At 36.5% G+C, this 16,778-nt stretch overlaps 1 protein-coding gene and 1 long non-coding RNA gene across 2 annotated transcripts in view; both read left to right on the top strand.

Annotated features, from left to right (window-relative positions):
- DDHD1 (DDHD domain containing 1) overlaps window positions 1–16,778 on the top strand; it is an 82,789-nt gene that overhangs the window by 34,311 nt on the left and 31,700 nt on the right. Inside the window, 6 exon segments of the mRNA XM_028505956.2 lie at window positions 2,513–2,640; window position 2,915; window positions 3,868–4,015; window positions 7,417–7,454; window positions 7,457–7,522; window positions 12,978–13,084. Coding sequence (XP_028361757.1) covers window positions 2,513–2,640; window position 2,915; window positions 3,868–4,015; window positions 7,417–7,454; window positions 7,457–7,522; window positions 12,978–13,084 — 488 coding nt within the window.
- LOC118496920 lies at window positions 8,874–12,096 on the top strand. Its single transcript, XR_004899476.1, has 3 exons — window positions 8,874–8,969; window positions 9,836–9,837; window positions 10,642–12,096. It is a non-coding gene; the product is annotated as an uncharacterized LOC118496920 (long non-coding RNA).

Below are 16,778 nucleotides of genomic sequence, written 5' to 3'. Positions count from 1 at the left end.
CTTTTAACAACTTGAACAGAGTTGTGAATAGGATATTGTGATTCTGTAGGAAGGTTCGGTTATGTGTACTTGAGTAATCGAAAGCATCTAGTGGAATGTATACTGTGGTGTCTTCTCAGGAAAGCTGCATTAAATATTTAAAATGTGATTTATTGCATTCTCAATTTGTACATCAATTGTTAGCAGTCATAGTCACAAATTTGGTGAGAATAAATAACTTTAGTATTTAAAAGATGGAGATTATAAAACTCTTGTACATTCAGAAGTGCCATGCTCTGTTTTTTAATTCTGTTTATGCAGAGACATTAAAAATTGTGATTGCATAGTTGTCTCTGTGACAAATTTAGATATCATTTGCCTTTTTTCAGTGAAAGTAGAGCATATATTTGATAAACATTAAACTAATTTTATTGCACTGACTTTAATTAGAAATTATAGAAATGAAACATTTAGAATAATGTTTGTCAAATACAGCTCATGTTTTAAAGTTAGTACAGTGAAAAGGCAAAATAGCAAACCTATTTATAATTTACTTTGAAGCTCAGTGTTTTTGCTTTCTTAGTTGTCTACCACCTCCCCCCCTTCTCCTTCCCTTTTCTGTTCAAATGGAGAGGATATAAGGAGAGTACAGAAGCAGCAGGTCTTAAACGAAAGCGTTCCCAAGGTACAGTAATTGTAGTTTTATTTCTCCATGTAGTTATATTCCTGGCTTATAGCATTTAGCTGTATTTAGAGCCTTCGGTTGTATTTAAAGCATAGAAATTATTAGTATTAGTATTTAAAAGCATAGGAATGTATACATTGTGCTATTTTGTTTAGTGTTAATTATAAGTGGTAATAACATTTGGAAATGATATATATAGTCCAATAAAGGGATATTTGCCAATACTAAGAATGAAATTTTGTTGGACAACATGATTCTCTTAATACCTTGATCCTGCAATCTCAGTATTTTAGCCATATGTTGCTCAAAACTATTTTAACAAAAATGTGATTTAGAAACATTAAACAAAAAGGCTTAGAATAGTGGCTTGGATTGGACATAGAATTAGAAAAGTAAGTAATTAAACTTGTGTAAAAGATTTTTTTTAATTTATAAAAAGTTCTTTTAAAAAAGTTAAATTTATGGTATTATTTTCTTTGGACCTGAAGATATTATTAATATGTGTTATATTAATTGCATTTTGGTCTTATGTTCAATGTTAATAATGTATCCTGGCAGGTAAGTTAAATATAACCTGGTTTCTCATAAACTTTTGAATTACATTTATAATATCACTAAGAAATACATTTTCCTGGAATGGATTTACTTTTCTGTTAATTCTATCAGGAAATAGGTTTACATTAAAATGTCTTAGGATCTTAAATCTTGATCAAGGACATATATCCTTTCATATTTAGCTTCTGGTTATTTTCAGCCCATCTTCAATCCAGAGAATTACACTGTGCCAGTAACTAGCTTTGTGTCAAGTCATTTAATCTCTTGGTACCTCTATGTCTTTATACATAATGGGAGATAATATTTTGCTAAAGAGGATTTTAAGAAATAAAGTGGGCATAATGATTTGAAGGGTGCTCGTTTTCCTGAAGATGGGGGTTTATGAATTTTTCTTACCTCTATCCAGGGATAGGGAGGAAATGTATAAGTTCTTAAAATATGAGAATTATCAATTATGAATTGGTGGACATGTTACAACAATTTTCTCAATTCATTGCTTCCACAAACATTACTAAATTTGTGACACATGTCAGGCACTATAGTGGGACACCGTGTTTGGTATAGTGATTCAAAATAATCAAGACATAGTTTCTGCCTCACAGAGCTTACATATTTCTGGAGTGTATAGGTTTGAATTTTTTTTAGTACTTTTTACCAAGCATACCTTAGTTATAGAAGTACAATAACCAGACTGATTTGAACATTGTAGTAGAAGAATTTTCTTTGATTTCTTATTAAAATAGCTTCAATTTGGATTTCTGTTATAGTGAGTAATGTCCAGTGATAATTGGCTTTCATATCCATTCCAAAATATCTTATATTCTAATAAATTAGATTATTTTCTTCCCAGTGAAAGGTAATTTTTTTTTCTATGAGTCTTGTTTTATTTTGCACTCTGAAATTTTCACAAATCCAAAATAACATCAACAGAAGAAATGGAACTTAAGTTTCTGTGTCATAGTTGTTGAGGACTTTCATAAAGGTATTCATCTACTTAAACCTAAGGAATCACCTTGGGAAAGGGTAGGGACTGTAATCATCAAAAATGCATTAAACTAACACATTTAGAGGTTAAAAATTATGTAGTTTAGCCACTTTCCATGTTGGTAGACAAAGTTGTCAAAAAATAAAGCCCCTATCCATTACTTGCTTTATCATATGGTGTTTTCAATGAAATAGTTTTTTTATTGAACCAAGTTCAAATATGGATTCAAAAAATTTGTGTATTTAATTTTTCACACAATGAAATGTGTCTTGGAGGAACTTCAAATTAGTTTTTCCTTTTTGCAACAGCTATTCGTAGTTTGAAGTTGAGTCGAAACCACGTGGACTGGCACAGTGTGAATGAAGTGTATCTTTATAGTGAATGCAACAACATCTAAATTGCAAGAACAGTTACCCAAAAACTGGATTTTCTAAAGGTAATTGTTAAATATTACTATCATTTGTCAAATTTGGGGAATCCAACTTGACAGTTACTGCGCCCTATTTAAATGAAACTTTTATTAAGATGCTTGTGTTAATGTGTTTCATCGGAGTGTATAGTATTCAGAATGATCTGACAGGACTAAAAAATGATCTTTTATACTTCTAAAGTGAAAAAGCAGTTAAACCCAAGGTACTGGTGTGCAGAATAAAAACAAGCAATTGAAACATAGCAGATTTTAGGAAGATGAAGACTGAAATGAAATGGAGGGTCATCGGTGACTAAATGGATTGATGGGGCAGAGCCAGCATGGCATGAGTGGAAGCGTTAGTACAAGGTGAAGAAAATGGGAGGCAGGGGCTAATAGAGAGCTATTTAAAGACACTTGACTAAAAGAAAAAAAGGGAATGGTGCCTTGGGATAGATATGGAGAGCATTAACAAAATAACTTAAAAAAAATATTTGTCATGTCTAATTTTTTTATTATCCCATTTGTTGTTTTAATTTCTTTGATAACAGGTATGACTTGAATATCTTTTATATGTTCATTAGCTGTATTTGTTTTGTGAATAACCTCATATCTTTAGCCTGTTTTGCTACTTGAATGGTTCGTCTTTTCACCTTGATAAGTAGCTCTCTTTGTTACTCAGGTAATTAATTAATTTACTATCTGTCCATATTTTGTAACATTTTTTTTCCAAGTTTGTCATTTATCTTTTGTTTTGGGTTTTTTAAGATTGTACTCTCTTTTAGAGAGGGGGGAGGGAAGGAGGAAGGGAGGGGTAACATCAATGTGTTACATCAATGGTGGGTTACCTTCTGGTGCTCCCCCAAACTGGGGGGACCTGGCCCACAACTGAGGCATGTGCTCTGACTGGGAATTGCACCGGCGACCCTTTGCTTCACAGTCCTACACCAATCCACTGAGCCACCCAGCCAGGGTCTCATCTTTTATTTTTGCTTCATGAATATTTTTTCCTAGAGAAGTTTAAAATTTTTGTGTGTTTATCCTTCCTTCCTTCCTTTTTTTTCCCTTACGGTTTTCCTGGCTTTGGTGTCCTGTTCAGTTTAGCACGTTAGTGTATGTCATCTTACAAATTTTATCTCTTCCCAACCCAGTAAAATTCTTTGTAGTATTTTCTTGTCTTCTTTTCTGTCAATATATTGTGAGAATGCTTTTTTTGGAATAAACAGTGAACTTAAAATCATAATTTTTCTACAGCATCGAGTAGTGGGACCAGACTTCATAGAGGTTATGTAGAAGAAGCCACATTAGAAGACAAGCCATCACAGACTACCCATATTGTATTTGTTGTGCATGGCATTGGGCAGAAGATGGACCAAGGAAGAATTATCAAAAATACGGCCATGTGAGTTATTTGATGAATACATTCACCATCTAACCTAGAATGCAAACTTTTGTTCCTTACCATCTTTCCCTTTTTTTTAAAGACTTTGTTTATTTACTTTCTATTAGAGAAAAGGAAGGAGGGAGAAATGGAGGGAGAGAAACATCAATGTGCAAGAGATACATTGCCTCTCACACCCCCAACCAGGGACCTGGCCTGCAACCCAGGCATGTGCCCTGACTGGGAACCAAACCTGCAACCTTTCTGTTGCAGGCAGCACTTAGTCTACTGAACCACACAGGCAGGGCTCCCTTCTTATTTTTAAGAGTCACACCAGATAATTACAACCAAGTGATTTAGTAGACATGCCTGCTTGCCGAATTGGCTACTTCTGTCACCATTTGAGAACTATGGTAGTGATGCTTGGAGTATAGGATTGTGTAAGTTTACCATAGAAAAGGACAGTATTTTAAGCAAATGTAATGTTTCTAACTTTGTAACTCAAAATCAGGGTTCCTCAATTTCATCATAATGACATTTTTGACCATATAATTCTTTGTTGTGGGTGGCTGGCCTATGAGTTATAATGTATTTAGCAACATCCTGACCTCTACCCCCTAGGTGCAAATAGAACCCCTAGTTGTGACAACTGAAATGTTTACAGACATTGCCAAGTGTCCTCTGGAGGAATATTATCCATGGTTGAGACCACTAGTCTAAATGAACTTTTTGTTTTAATCCTCACCCAAGAATATGCTTTTTATTGATTTTAGAGAGTATGTATTGGGGTGTGGTTGGGGTGCGGGGTAGAGAAACATTGATCAGTGCCTCCTCTGTGTGCCTTGACCTGGAATCAAACCTTAAGCTTTTGGTGTATGGGACAATGCTCCAAGCAACTGAGCCACTCAGTAAGGCAAAATGAACTTTTTTTCTTTGTAAATTCAGGTGATACTACACATACTACTTCCTAACTACTATGTTATAATACAGAAACTGTACAGCCATCAAAAATGAATGAGTATAATAATAGAAATCTTAAAATGTTTTTTCTTGTATAAAACTGAATATTTGAGATGATGACAAAGAAATTTACACAGCGTGTCTGTGACCATTACTTGATGACTACTGAAAAAAAAAAAAAGGAACTTGTAGACTCTATGAGTAATAAAAAAGACCCTACCTTGAAATCTGAAGTTTTAGCTACCATTTTTATTTTTAGTTTGATAAGGGAAGCAGCTTACTTTTTGTCAACTTAGAATGTATTTAGACCTTTTAAAGTGGCAACTTCGGGGATTTACAATCAATAAAATATATTACAGTTGACCCTTGAATAGCACAGGGCCTGTCAGGGCTCTAACATTCTTTGCAGTCAAAAATCTATGTATAACTACAGTTGGCCCTCCATGTAGGAAGATTCCCAACCAACATGGATTCAAACTGTGCAGATCAGTTGAAAAAAAAATTGCATATAAGTACCAAGCAGGTCAAACTATTGTTCCAGGGTCAACTATATTATAGTGTAAATAATGCCTTTTAAAATACAAGGTCTGTCCAGAAGGTATCCAGTCATATAAATATAAAAAATAGAATTTATTGAAGAAGATATGAGAAACACTATACATAGGACAGTGACGCCTCAGTCCCCTTCAAGGTAAACACCTTGGGAACTCACACAGTTCTTTCCAGTCACCATCAGCTGCCCTGTTGTATTTTTCTGAATCTCATTGACAGTCTGAAATTTCTCCCTTTCAAAGGTGATTCAGTTTTGGGAAAAGCCAGAGTTGCAGGGGTCCAAATCTGCGCTGCAGGGGGCTGAGTCACCTAGGTGATTTGATGTCTCGCCAAAAAAAACTCTGCACGAGACATGATGCATGAGCAAGTGTGTTGTGTGATGAAGCTTCCAGTCACCATTTGCCTATCGCTGCAGCCTTCTGAATCATCCAAATAGTTTCTGCAGAGAAATGTTGAAGCTTAATGCAAAATTTTATGCAAATTCATTGGTCTACTCCCTCAGTCATTTTGAATGCGACAGCCACACAGTACACATGCTCACTCAACAGCGTCTACTGCCCCCACTGACTAGTACAGTGAAGTCATCATTTTTCATATGTATGCATTCTAGTCCATTCTCCTTAGCTGCCAAGTTACATCAAGGTCACACAAACCATTTTATTATAACAATGACTCTGAATGACAAAAATTAGACTCTGAAAAACTTAACAAGATATTTAAAAAATTATAAAGCAGGAAAAAAAAGGGATCTGTAGATTAAGACTTCCACAAATTACAATGCATGGGCTGTATTTGGAGCTCAGTGTAAACCAGTGTAAAAGAATTATTATCTAACTGGGGAAAAAAGGATCACTGAATTACATATATGCCCCCAAAAAAGAATTATTGTTTTTGGTATAAATAGTACAGAATAGGTTATGTTTTCCTTACATTTTAGAAATACATACTAAATTGCAGAGGGAGTAATGTGATGTTTGGGTTATGGGGGAAAGGTGGTACTATGAAGGGGTTTGAGGGAATGATGTAATTATTGTGTGTCTGATGTGGTGGTGCTGTCCACAAGATTAGCAGACATTTGGTCCTGTCCAAAAGGGCCATAGAGCCCTGGCCAGTGTGGCTCATGGTTGGAGCATCTTCCAGTACACCAAAAGGTTGTGGGTTCAATTCTGGTCAGGGCACATGCCTAGTTGCAGGTTAAATTCTCAGTCAGGGCACACATGGTAGGCAACTGATCAATGTTTCTATCTCTCTGTCGGTCTCTCTGCCCCCTTCCCTCTTCCTCCCCCTCTTCCTTTGCCCCTTCCCTTCCTATTTCCTTCCCTCCCTCTCCCCCTTCCTCTCTCTTTAAAAAAAAAAAAAGCAGTGAAAAAAATGTCCTCAGATGAGGATTAAAAAAAATTACAACAAAATGTCCATAGAGACATTTGGACCACACCAAAAGGTCCTTGATATTTGTTCCTGACCAAAACATCATGGAGACTTTTGGTCCACATTGACCCATCTACCTAACCCTGTATTCCATCAGCAACTAGCCTGCATAGGCAAGAAAGGATATCATTGGCAGGCATATAGCCATAACACAATTAAATTAGTGGACCAATAAAACATGATAGTATCTATTATGTATTAATCCTGTAAACCAACAGCATGTATAAGTGTTATGAGCTGTTTAAACTCAGCAACATTTTTTTTAATGTGGCCATTTGGACATGAACCAAATAGGAAGGAACATTTGGCATGGATAAAATTTGCTTTGAAATGAACTGTTGTATGTTGTAGTGGTAATTGAAACATAATTGGACATAGTATAAGCAAGTTGGAAGTTGTTATAATTAAAGACATTTTATACTATGTAATACATACGTGAAGTCACTCTAATAAAGTTTAGTTTGTTTTTCTTTTATTTTTAGGATGAGAGAGGCTGCTATAGAAAATAAAGAAAAGCATTTTCCAACCATGCAACACATGTTGAATTTCTGCCTGTTGAGTGGCGGTCAAAACTTACTCTTGATGGAGGTACATTATGTTTTAAAAATTAAATGATTGAGCTAATAGCAACAAGTGATGTTCATTGGGAACAAGAGCCTTAGTTGTCTTGAGGTATATTCATTCTCTGTTCTAGATTATTTATGAAAATAAAATCCATTGGTTTTAAAATAATACTGACTAGGTCATTTTGGAGCACTATGTATATTTCACAGATAGCAGTTTCCATGAGTGCCCTCCGGATTAAGGGTGGGAGTGGGTGGTATGTGGAGGGTAACAGAATGTTTTCTAAAGTTTTTGACACAGAAAGTAATTTGTTGATACTTTTAGAAGTCCAGTGCACTATCCGTTGTACTATACAGCCACCTAAATTGTCAGTACTATTAAAACACTGTTGTCACGATTCCTTACGAGCTTAAATTTTCTTCCTAATACTTTTCCTTCCCTATATTTGGATGATAAAACATCAGACTTTTGTGGTTTTCCTACATTCTCTAGGTTATTTGTTTCCTTCCTTGAAGAACTGTTAGCCAAAATATGCATGTCTTTATACAAGTTGTATCCTTTCAATATGAAAACCATTAAAATAGAATGTTTAGGTTATTTACATAATCTGGAAGATGAGAAAGTTGTACTAGATATAATAGCAGCTGCCATTTGTGGAGCCTTTACTGTGTGCTTGGCAATTTGCAGTTCATTTTTTGTGAAATATCTCATTTAATTTTCTCACAAATTTATTAAATGCCTACTTTATTTTCTCTATTTTACTGTTAAGGAAACTGAAATTCAGTAAAAGGTGAATTTAACGAAGATACATAGCAAGCAGAATCTAGATCCTATGATGCCAGAGCCCTTATTCATCACATAGCTAAACTGCCTCCCTGGATAATTTCTTAGGACTCTCTGAGTCTGTGATTCTGTCTCTCATAGTCAGGAATGTCCAGTTACAGCTATCGACAAAGTGGCATCAAAAGTCATAATAATTTCAAAATAAAAATGCTAGGGACCAAAGAAGACTTTTCAGCAGCAACAGCACATTTGTAATTCTAGTGTAAAAACACTGTCTTTTGGGCTTTTCCCATTTATCCAGATAAGTTTCTAAGGTGCTTAGGAATGTAGACAAACATGGATTAATTTGCTTTAATAAAACCCAGGAGTTTGTAATTTTCTGTTAGGTTTAAATACAGGATAGTCTTTTTTTTTTTAAGATTTCATTCATTTATTTTTAGAGGGGAAAGGAGGAAGAAAGAGAGGGAGAGAAATATCAATGTGCGGTTTACTCTTGTGCACCCGTTCCTGGGGACCAGGCCTGCAACCCAGGCCTGTGCCCTGACTGGGAATCAAACTAGCAACACTTTGGTTCACAGGCCCACAGTCAGTCCAATGAGCCACACCAGCCAGGGCTAAAATATTAGGATAGAATTTTGAAGTTGGCTTTATTAATGTTTGAATGAAAGACGTTGAAGGAAAATCACCCGTTTCTCTCTCTATTTCTCAGTACTTAGGAGACCAATGGGGGATTATCCCCATACTACAAATTGTCTAATTCTTGGTGAACACCAGTTCTGACACTACCCAGAGATAGCGCAGACAGATTAAGGGCACAGTCCCACAAGACTCCCCCCACTTAAGATGCCAATCACCAGCCCTAGATTGTCACCTATAGTTCTTATTGACTAGCAGTAAATTGCGGGGAGGGGGTCTCATGACCCCATCCTCAGGTTCATATTTACAAGTATGGACTTAACAAAATTCAGGGAAACATTTACTTACGTCTACTGGATATTATAAAGGGATACAGATGAGCAGCCAGGTGAAGAGCCCTGAATAAACAAGGTATGGGGATTTCATGTTGCCTTTGAGTACACCACTCCTCTAGTATATCTATTGCGTTCATCAACCAGAAAACTCTCCAAATCCTGTCAGGGTTTTATGGAGGTTTCATTATAATAGGCATAATTGATTAACTCATTGGCTGTTGATAATTGACTCAATCTTCAGTCCCTCTCCCTTTCTCTGAGGTCAGGGGACAGGGCAGAAAGTTCGACCCACTAATGAATGGACATGGTTGGTTCCTCTGGCAACCAACAGCATCCTCTAAGAATCACCTCTAGTATAAACTCAGGTATAGTTGAAAGAGACTTATTATGAATGATAAAAGACATACCTCTCACTCCTGTCACTCAGGAAATTACAAAGGGTTTTAGCAATCTTGTGCCAGAAACCAGGAGAAAAATTATAAATATGTGTTTCTTATTATATCACAGTCTCAGAAGCCAATCTCAAAGGTTACATAATTTATGTTGCATTTGTGTGACATACTGGCATACTGGAAAGGTAAAGCTGTAGGGACAGAGAACTGATCCATGGATGCCTTAGTTTATGAGAAGACAGGAGTTTGAATTAAAAAGGACAGCATGTGGAAATTTTTTTAGGATGATGAAGCAGTTCTGTATCCTGATCATGGTTATAGTTACATAAAACCATATATGCATTAAACTAAGAGTTAATTTTACTGTTTCTAAATTTTAAAATAATGATAAAAGGTACTTGCCTATAGCAAACATCATTAAGCTCAGGAAGAGGTAAGGATGACACTCTTTAACAAATTCCACTTGAAGTCTTAGCTGGTGCAAAATAATAAAAAGAAATAATAATGTTAAGGAATGGTAAAGATATTATTTGCGGGTCATATGATTGTCTACACAGAATATACAAAATATATTTAAAGAAAAATTACTAGGATTAATAACAGTTTATCAGGGTTGTGCAATAGAAGATCTCCCCACGGTGGGCCAAAAGTAGGTTTACAGTGTGGGTACAGAACACCGAGTTTATTCTTGTCTTGTTATTTTTTAACTAAATTTTATTTACATATGAAAAGCTGTAAACTTTTGTCCCACACTGTTTAAAAATAATTGCATTTTTACATACCAGCACAATTAAAAGTACCATAAAAATATAAGGTTCCTAGAAATAAATTTAATAAAAATATGTACATTTATATTAAAAATGAAAAACATAAAATATTAAATGCATCTTAAGTATAAAGATAATTTTCTTAGATTGGATAGACTTGATATCCTAGAATGTTAATTCTCCTAAGTTGATTTATAGATTCTATGCAATTCCAATCAAAATCTCAATAGTTTTTTCATGAAACTTGACAAGCTTATTCAAAAATTGTTATAGAAGAGCAAAGGCCCCAAAGTAGCCAAGATGTAGAACAAGAGAAGGAGGAGGGGAGTCAAGTTCTAGTACGCTGTCTTCTTAAGACAGAAAAACACAACTGCAAAGTAGCATGGATAAATCTGATTAAATTAAGAGCTTCTGTTTCAATAGACATAGAGTAAAAGACAAACCATACACTGGGAAAAGATGTTGCAGCAGAGCAACAGGTATAACCACCAAAAGCTTGATATCCAGAATAAAGATAGAAAACTTAAATGAGAGAGATATACAAACAGCATATTCATATGTGTGTTTTATGTTAATATTTTAACTATATATTTTATATTATTTATAATGTACATCTCAATAGTCTAATAATCAAGGAAATGAATATTAAAACCATAATAAATATCATCAATGTTGATCAGTTTGGCAAAAATTTAAGGTGAGGCTCTGCAGTAATGAGGGCATTGTAGCAATGAGGATTCTCATTCACTATTGGTGAGAATCTAAATTGGTACAATCACTTTGGGAAGACCATTTGACATTATCTTGAAAAGCTGAATGTGTATATGCCCTATGACACAGCAGTTGCACTCCTACATATATATATGCCCTAAAGAAAATCTCATACACATGTACACCAGGAGCATAGTTTATATTAGCAAAAAACTAGAAACAACCCAAATATCTTTCAAAGGAAAATGGATAAATTGTGACATATGTATAGCGTAAATGAATGGATTTCAGCTATATGCACTAATATCAGTGAATCTCAGAAACATAATATTAGAGGTGAACCAAACCATGGACAGTAGTAATTCAAATTTACTGGTACATAGTGTTCGAAACAGCCAAAATGAAATAAAATATTTAGGCTCTGGTACCTAATATATGCCACAGAATTGGCTAAAATTGTTCATTTAATGGACATGAAGGAAATCTATAAAGAACAGCAAGGTGTGATTAACACAACTGTCATATTGGGGGTTACTTATAGGTAGGATGTGATCATTCCGGGGCATACTGTGGATTTCAAAGATATTCACAGTATTGTTCAGCTAGGCAGTAAGAACATGTTTTCATTTTATAAGTCATTCTTTCAGCTGTACATATATATTAAGTATCTTTTTTGTATGTATGTGTATTTCACAGTAAAATCCTTTTGGAAATTCATTAAAATGACATTTAAACTTTTTGTATCAGCATGGTAGTCACGCCTTTCCCTTTACAGTTTAAAAATGAGTACAGGCTATAATGTGCTATCTATGAATAGTTACAGTATTCCTTTTTAAATCTTTGAAAACTCTTCTCACTTTGCTTTAATAATTGCCTTCCAGTCATTATTATGTTGTATAAAAGTGGGAAATAGCCCTGGCTGGTGTAGCTCAGTGCATTGAGCACCAGCCTGCAAACCAAAGGGTCACAGGTTTGATTCCCAATCAGAGCATATGCCTGGGTTTCGGGCCAGGTCCCCAGTAGGGTGCACATGAGAGGCAACCACACATTGATGTTTCTTTCTCTCCCCCCTTTCTTCTTTCCTTCACCACCCTCTGAAAATAAATAGTCTTTTTTTAAAAAGTGGGAAATAAATAACTTAAACCAACGCAGTGAAGATAAAGAAATTGTAGTAGACTAAAAATACAAGCTTTCTGCTTCCCGAGATTATGCTTTGAAATCATATTTATCCAAGCATAGGACTTCTTCGTATTTTTATAAGAAATGCAAATTTTTGTGCATCTCTAATCATCTTATTAGGCATTTAATAGAATAGGCTCCCATGTAGAATTTCTGTAGGTTAGCTGTAAGTCACAGAAGGCTGCATGTGTTTGCAGTGCATTGCCTATGTTTGCTATGCAGTTCTTTTTTTTTAAGTACATTACACCAACTTTATCTTGTCTACTGCAGATGTCCATTGCTGATTTGCATTTGTGCATGTTTGTAATTTGATAGCTCTTCCTCATAGGGTATTTGGTTCACTGTGGATAAATGTAAAGTGTAAAGAAGCTTTTTAATTTGTTGCTGATCTGCCACCAGTGCCTCTAGGCATGCAGCATGGGTATGGCCAGGCCCAAGGTACATAGTCTGAAGAAGAGAAAGGAAACAAAAGGAGGTACAGAAAAAGTAATATTGTGTCCCTTGACACTTGTTCTAGGACTAGGGAAGATCCAGTTTTGCTCTGGGTTAGTTTTGAATATTGAAATGTTAACTTAAAGAGCTGTTATTTCAGGGAATATAATTTTTGCACAATTTATTTTTTTCCCTAAAACACCTATCTTCTCTTAGCTTTGTTTGTTTGTTTCTTTATTTATAGACACCGTTGATTCCATTACTCCAGACAAAGTACGAGGTTTAAGGGATATGTTGAACAGCAGTGCAATGGACATAATGTATTATACTAGCCCACTTTATAGAGATGAAGTAAGTATCATGATTATCCTGTTGCTGTTGGGTATTTTGTAGAGTGATAGCATATGTGTCCTGAATTTTAACATTTATGCTTTTTTTTTTTACAAATGAGAAATTAAAGGAATCCATTAATCTATTAGTAGCCTGTATTAATAGTGAATTTGATCATCTTCAAACTGCATATTGAGACCATTAATAAAATGAATGGTTTTGAAAGTGGAAGATTGGTTAGGAAATATCTCTGAAAATATCAGTTTTCATAAATTTGGTTAATTATGTCTATGATTGTTGTCCTCACAAAAGAGTTTTAGACAGAAAGTTCCTTCAAATTTTTTGTAAGTAATAGACTTCCTATTATTATTTCTGTAATGGATTCTTACAGTTCTCAAACAGTAATGTTGCTTACATATCACAAAGACAACCCTAATGGGGATGAGGGCTGAAAGTTTATTCAGAGGGATGAGAGAATCTCTACCACTGAATTTTGTCACTCTACTGGTAAGAGAAAAAGATTTCTGTTTCATAGGAATAACTTTGTTAATTATCTAACATGTATTAACATGTTTAATCCTCCTCAAAACCCATGAAGTAGATAGGGTTAGTGTCCGCATATGAAGGTTGGAGTGATGCGTGCAAGAAGTAATATACCAGTAAAGCCACTCTGTGCTGCTCCAAGACAATCCATTTCTGATTTTGTTCAGTCTAAGTCACTCCCTGACTTCATCCAGGATATTCTTTACATAGCTACAGAAATATTCTGGTTAGTTGCCACAGAAACTTTCTTCTTTTCTGGCTGCTATACCCTAAGACTATATCTTCATTTTCTTTTCTGTATCCCTTCATCTCCATATACCAGTATTAGGCAAGGTCTTCCTTGATCTGATTACAACAGTAAAAGCAGCTGTGAGGAGCCCTGGCTGGCGTAGCTCAGTGGATTGAGCGCGGGCTGGGAACCAAAGTGTCCCAGGTTCGATTCCCAGCCAGGGTACATGCCTGGGTTGCAGGCCATAACCCCCAGCAACCGCACATTGATGTTTCTCTCCCTGTCCCTCTCTCTCTCTCTCCCTCTCTCTCTCTCTCCCTCCCTCCCTTCCCTCTCTAAAAATAAATAAATAAAATCTTTTTAAAAAAAGCAGCTATGAGGAGAACTGCTATTTGCACCTAATTCTAGCCAAGGAAGGTTCAGTTGATGAAGTAGAATATTAATGATTTACATATCTATAGTTCTTTATAGTGTCTAGTGAGCATTGTTAGTTATGCCCTAAAGGTTAGAAAATTGGATTATAGTATTGTAAGTGAAATCAGTGAGGGGTGGGAGAAGAGAATGGCTGAAAGCATATTACTGTGTGCACACTCCCCCATATATATGCCTTACACACACACACACACACAAACATACCATTGGTAGTACTCCTAAGAAGGTATCCTGACTGTTCGAGGCTTAAACATATTGAAATATAATGACGATTTTACATTTTAAGTTAATGTTAACAACAAAAACTAGAAAAGAGAAAAGGGTCAGACTCAAAGCTCTGACCTTTGGCTAATGATGACTAAGACAGTGATCACTTTTTATTTGCTCTTATAATCTTTAAAGATAGTTATCCTCAAGGACCTGGCTGGTGTGACTCAGTGGATTGAGTACCAGCCTGCAAAGGGTTGCCAGTTTGATTCCCAGTGAGGACACATGTCTCAGTTGCAGGCCAGGTCCCCAGTAGGGGGTGTGTGAGGGGCAACCACACACTGATGTTTCTTTCCCTCTCTTTTTCCCTCCCCCACTCTAAAAATAAATAATTTTTCTTCAAAACTCATGTATTTTAAAAAAAGAGATAATTATCCTCAGATTAGAATTAAATAAAACAGATAATTCAGTAGCAAGTGGGAAATGGTAAAAGAATACCAGTGTTTTAAATTGGTTTTTTGATTCAGTTGAACTTCATGGAAAAGCACTGAGAATTTGCAGCTGAGATTCATCAGCAGTCGTTAGCAATGTTTCCCAAATATCCACAATTAGAACAATCACTTCGGATGCTTATTGAAATTGCAGTCATTAAAAGAACCCCATGGGGACTTCCAGCCAAGATGGAGGCATAGGTAGATACACTGTGCCTCCTCGCACAACCAAGATAGGGACAACAACAATTTAGAAACAGAATAACAACCAGAACTGACAAAAAATTGAACTCTAAGGAAGTCGGACAACCAAGAAGTCAAAATAGACACGTTTATCCAGACAGGTAGGAGGGGCAGAGTCAGGCAGCCGGGCTTGGGTCCTGGCGTGGAGAGCAGAGAGCACTGGGACCAGACACGTAAGGCATTGGGGCACACAAGACCGCAGCAGGTGGACCCAGAACACTCAAGTAGCAGCTAGCAGACCCCAGCCGACGGGTGGCAAACAGCAGACCCAGCAAGGCAGCAATTGTGAAGCAAGGCACTGCTCGAAACCCAGGATCCCAGTGCTGGCAAATAGAGCCTTGGGCACTGATTGAAAACACCTGTGGGGGTTGAGGCGCAAGGAGAGACTCCCAGCCTCACAGGAGAGGTCCTTGGAAAGTCCCATGGTGTGTACAAGCCCACCCACATGGGAATCAGCACCAGAGGGGCCCAGTTTGCTCGGGGGAAGCAGCAGAAGGGACTGAGGTCCAACAGAGAGTGGAGCAAGCGCCATTGTTTCCTCTCAGACCCTGCCGCCATATACAGTGTCACAACCCCAGCCACTGGGGAGCCTCGCCCTGGTGAACACCTAAGGCTCCGCCCCTCATATGGAACAGGCGCGACCAGACCAAAGGAAAAGAAAAAGATGGCTCAAACAGAATTGAAAGCCCCACAATCAGTACTGTTAAGTGACCGAGAGATAGCTAACCTATCAGATGCACAGTTCAAAGCACTGGTGATCAGGATGCTCACAGAATTGGTTGATTTTGGTTGCAAATTAGTTGGAAAAAATGAAGGCTACAATAAGTGAAATGAAAAATGCACAGGGAACCAATAGTGATGGAATAAAAGCTGGGTCTCACATCAATGGAGTGGACCAGAAGGAGGAAGAAAACATACAATCAGAAAGAATGAAGAAATAAGAATTCAAAAAAAATGAGAGGCTTAGAAACCTCCAGGACATCTTTAAATGATGCAACATCTGAATTATAGGGGTACCAGAAGGAGAAGAGGAAGAGCAACAAGTGGAAAACTTATTTGAACAAATAATGAAGGAGAACTTCCCCATTCTGGCAAAGGAAATAGACTCCCAGGGAGTCCAGGAAGCTCAGAGAGTCCCAAAGAAGTTGGACCCAAGAAGAAACACACCAAGGCACATCATAATTACATTAGCCAAGGTAAAAATGAAGGAGAGAATCCTCGAAGCAGCAAAAGATAAGGAGAGAGTAACCTACAAAGGAGTTCCCATCAGACTGTCAGCTGATTTCTCAAAAGAGACCTTACAGGCAAGAAGGGGCTGGAAAGAAGTATTCCAATCATGAAAGGCAAGGACCTACATCCAAGATTGCTCTGTCCAGCAAAGCTTTCATTTAGAATAGAAGGGCAGATAAAGAAAGTGCTTCTCAGATAAGGTCAAGTTAAAGGAGTTCATCATCACCAAGCCCTTATTATATGAAATGTTAAAGGGACTTATCTAAGAAAAAGAAGATAAAAAACATGTATAGTAAAATGATAGCAAACTCACAATTATTAACAACCACACCTAAAACAA

This window comes from Phyllostomus discolor, chromosome 1 (assembly GCF_004126475.2).
Source record: "Phyllostomus discolor isolate MPI-MPIP mPhyDis1 chromosome 1, mPhyDis1.pri.v3, whole genome shotgun sequence".
In the NCBI taxonomy this organism is placed as follows: Eukaryota; Metazoa; Chordata; class Mammalia; order Chiroptera; family Phyllostomidae; genus Phyllostomus; species Phyllostomus discolor.
The sequence above is the reverse complement of the archived record's forward strand: the minus strand, read 5'-3'. Positions and strand labels throughout refer to the sequence as shown.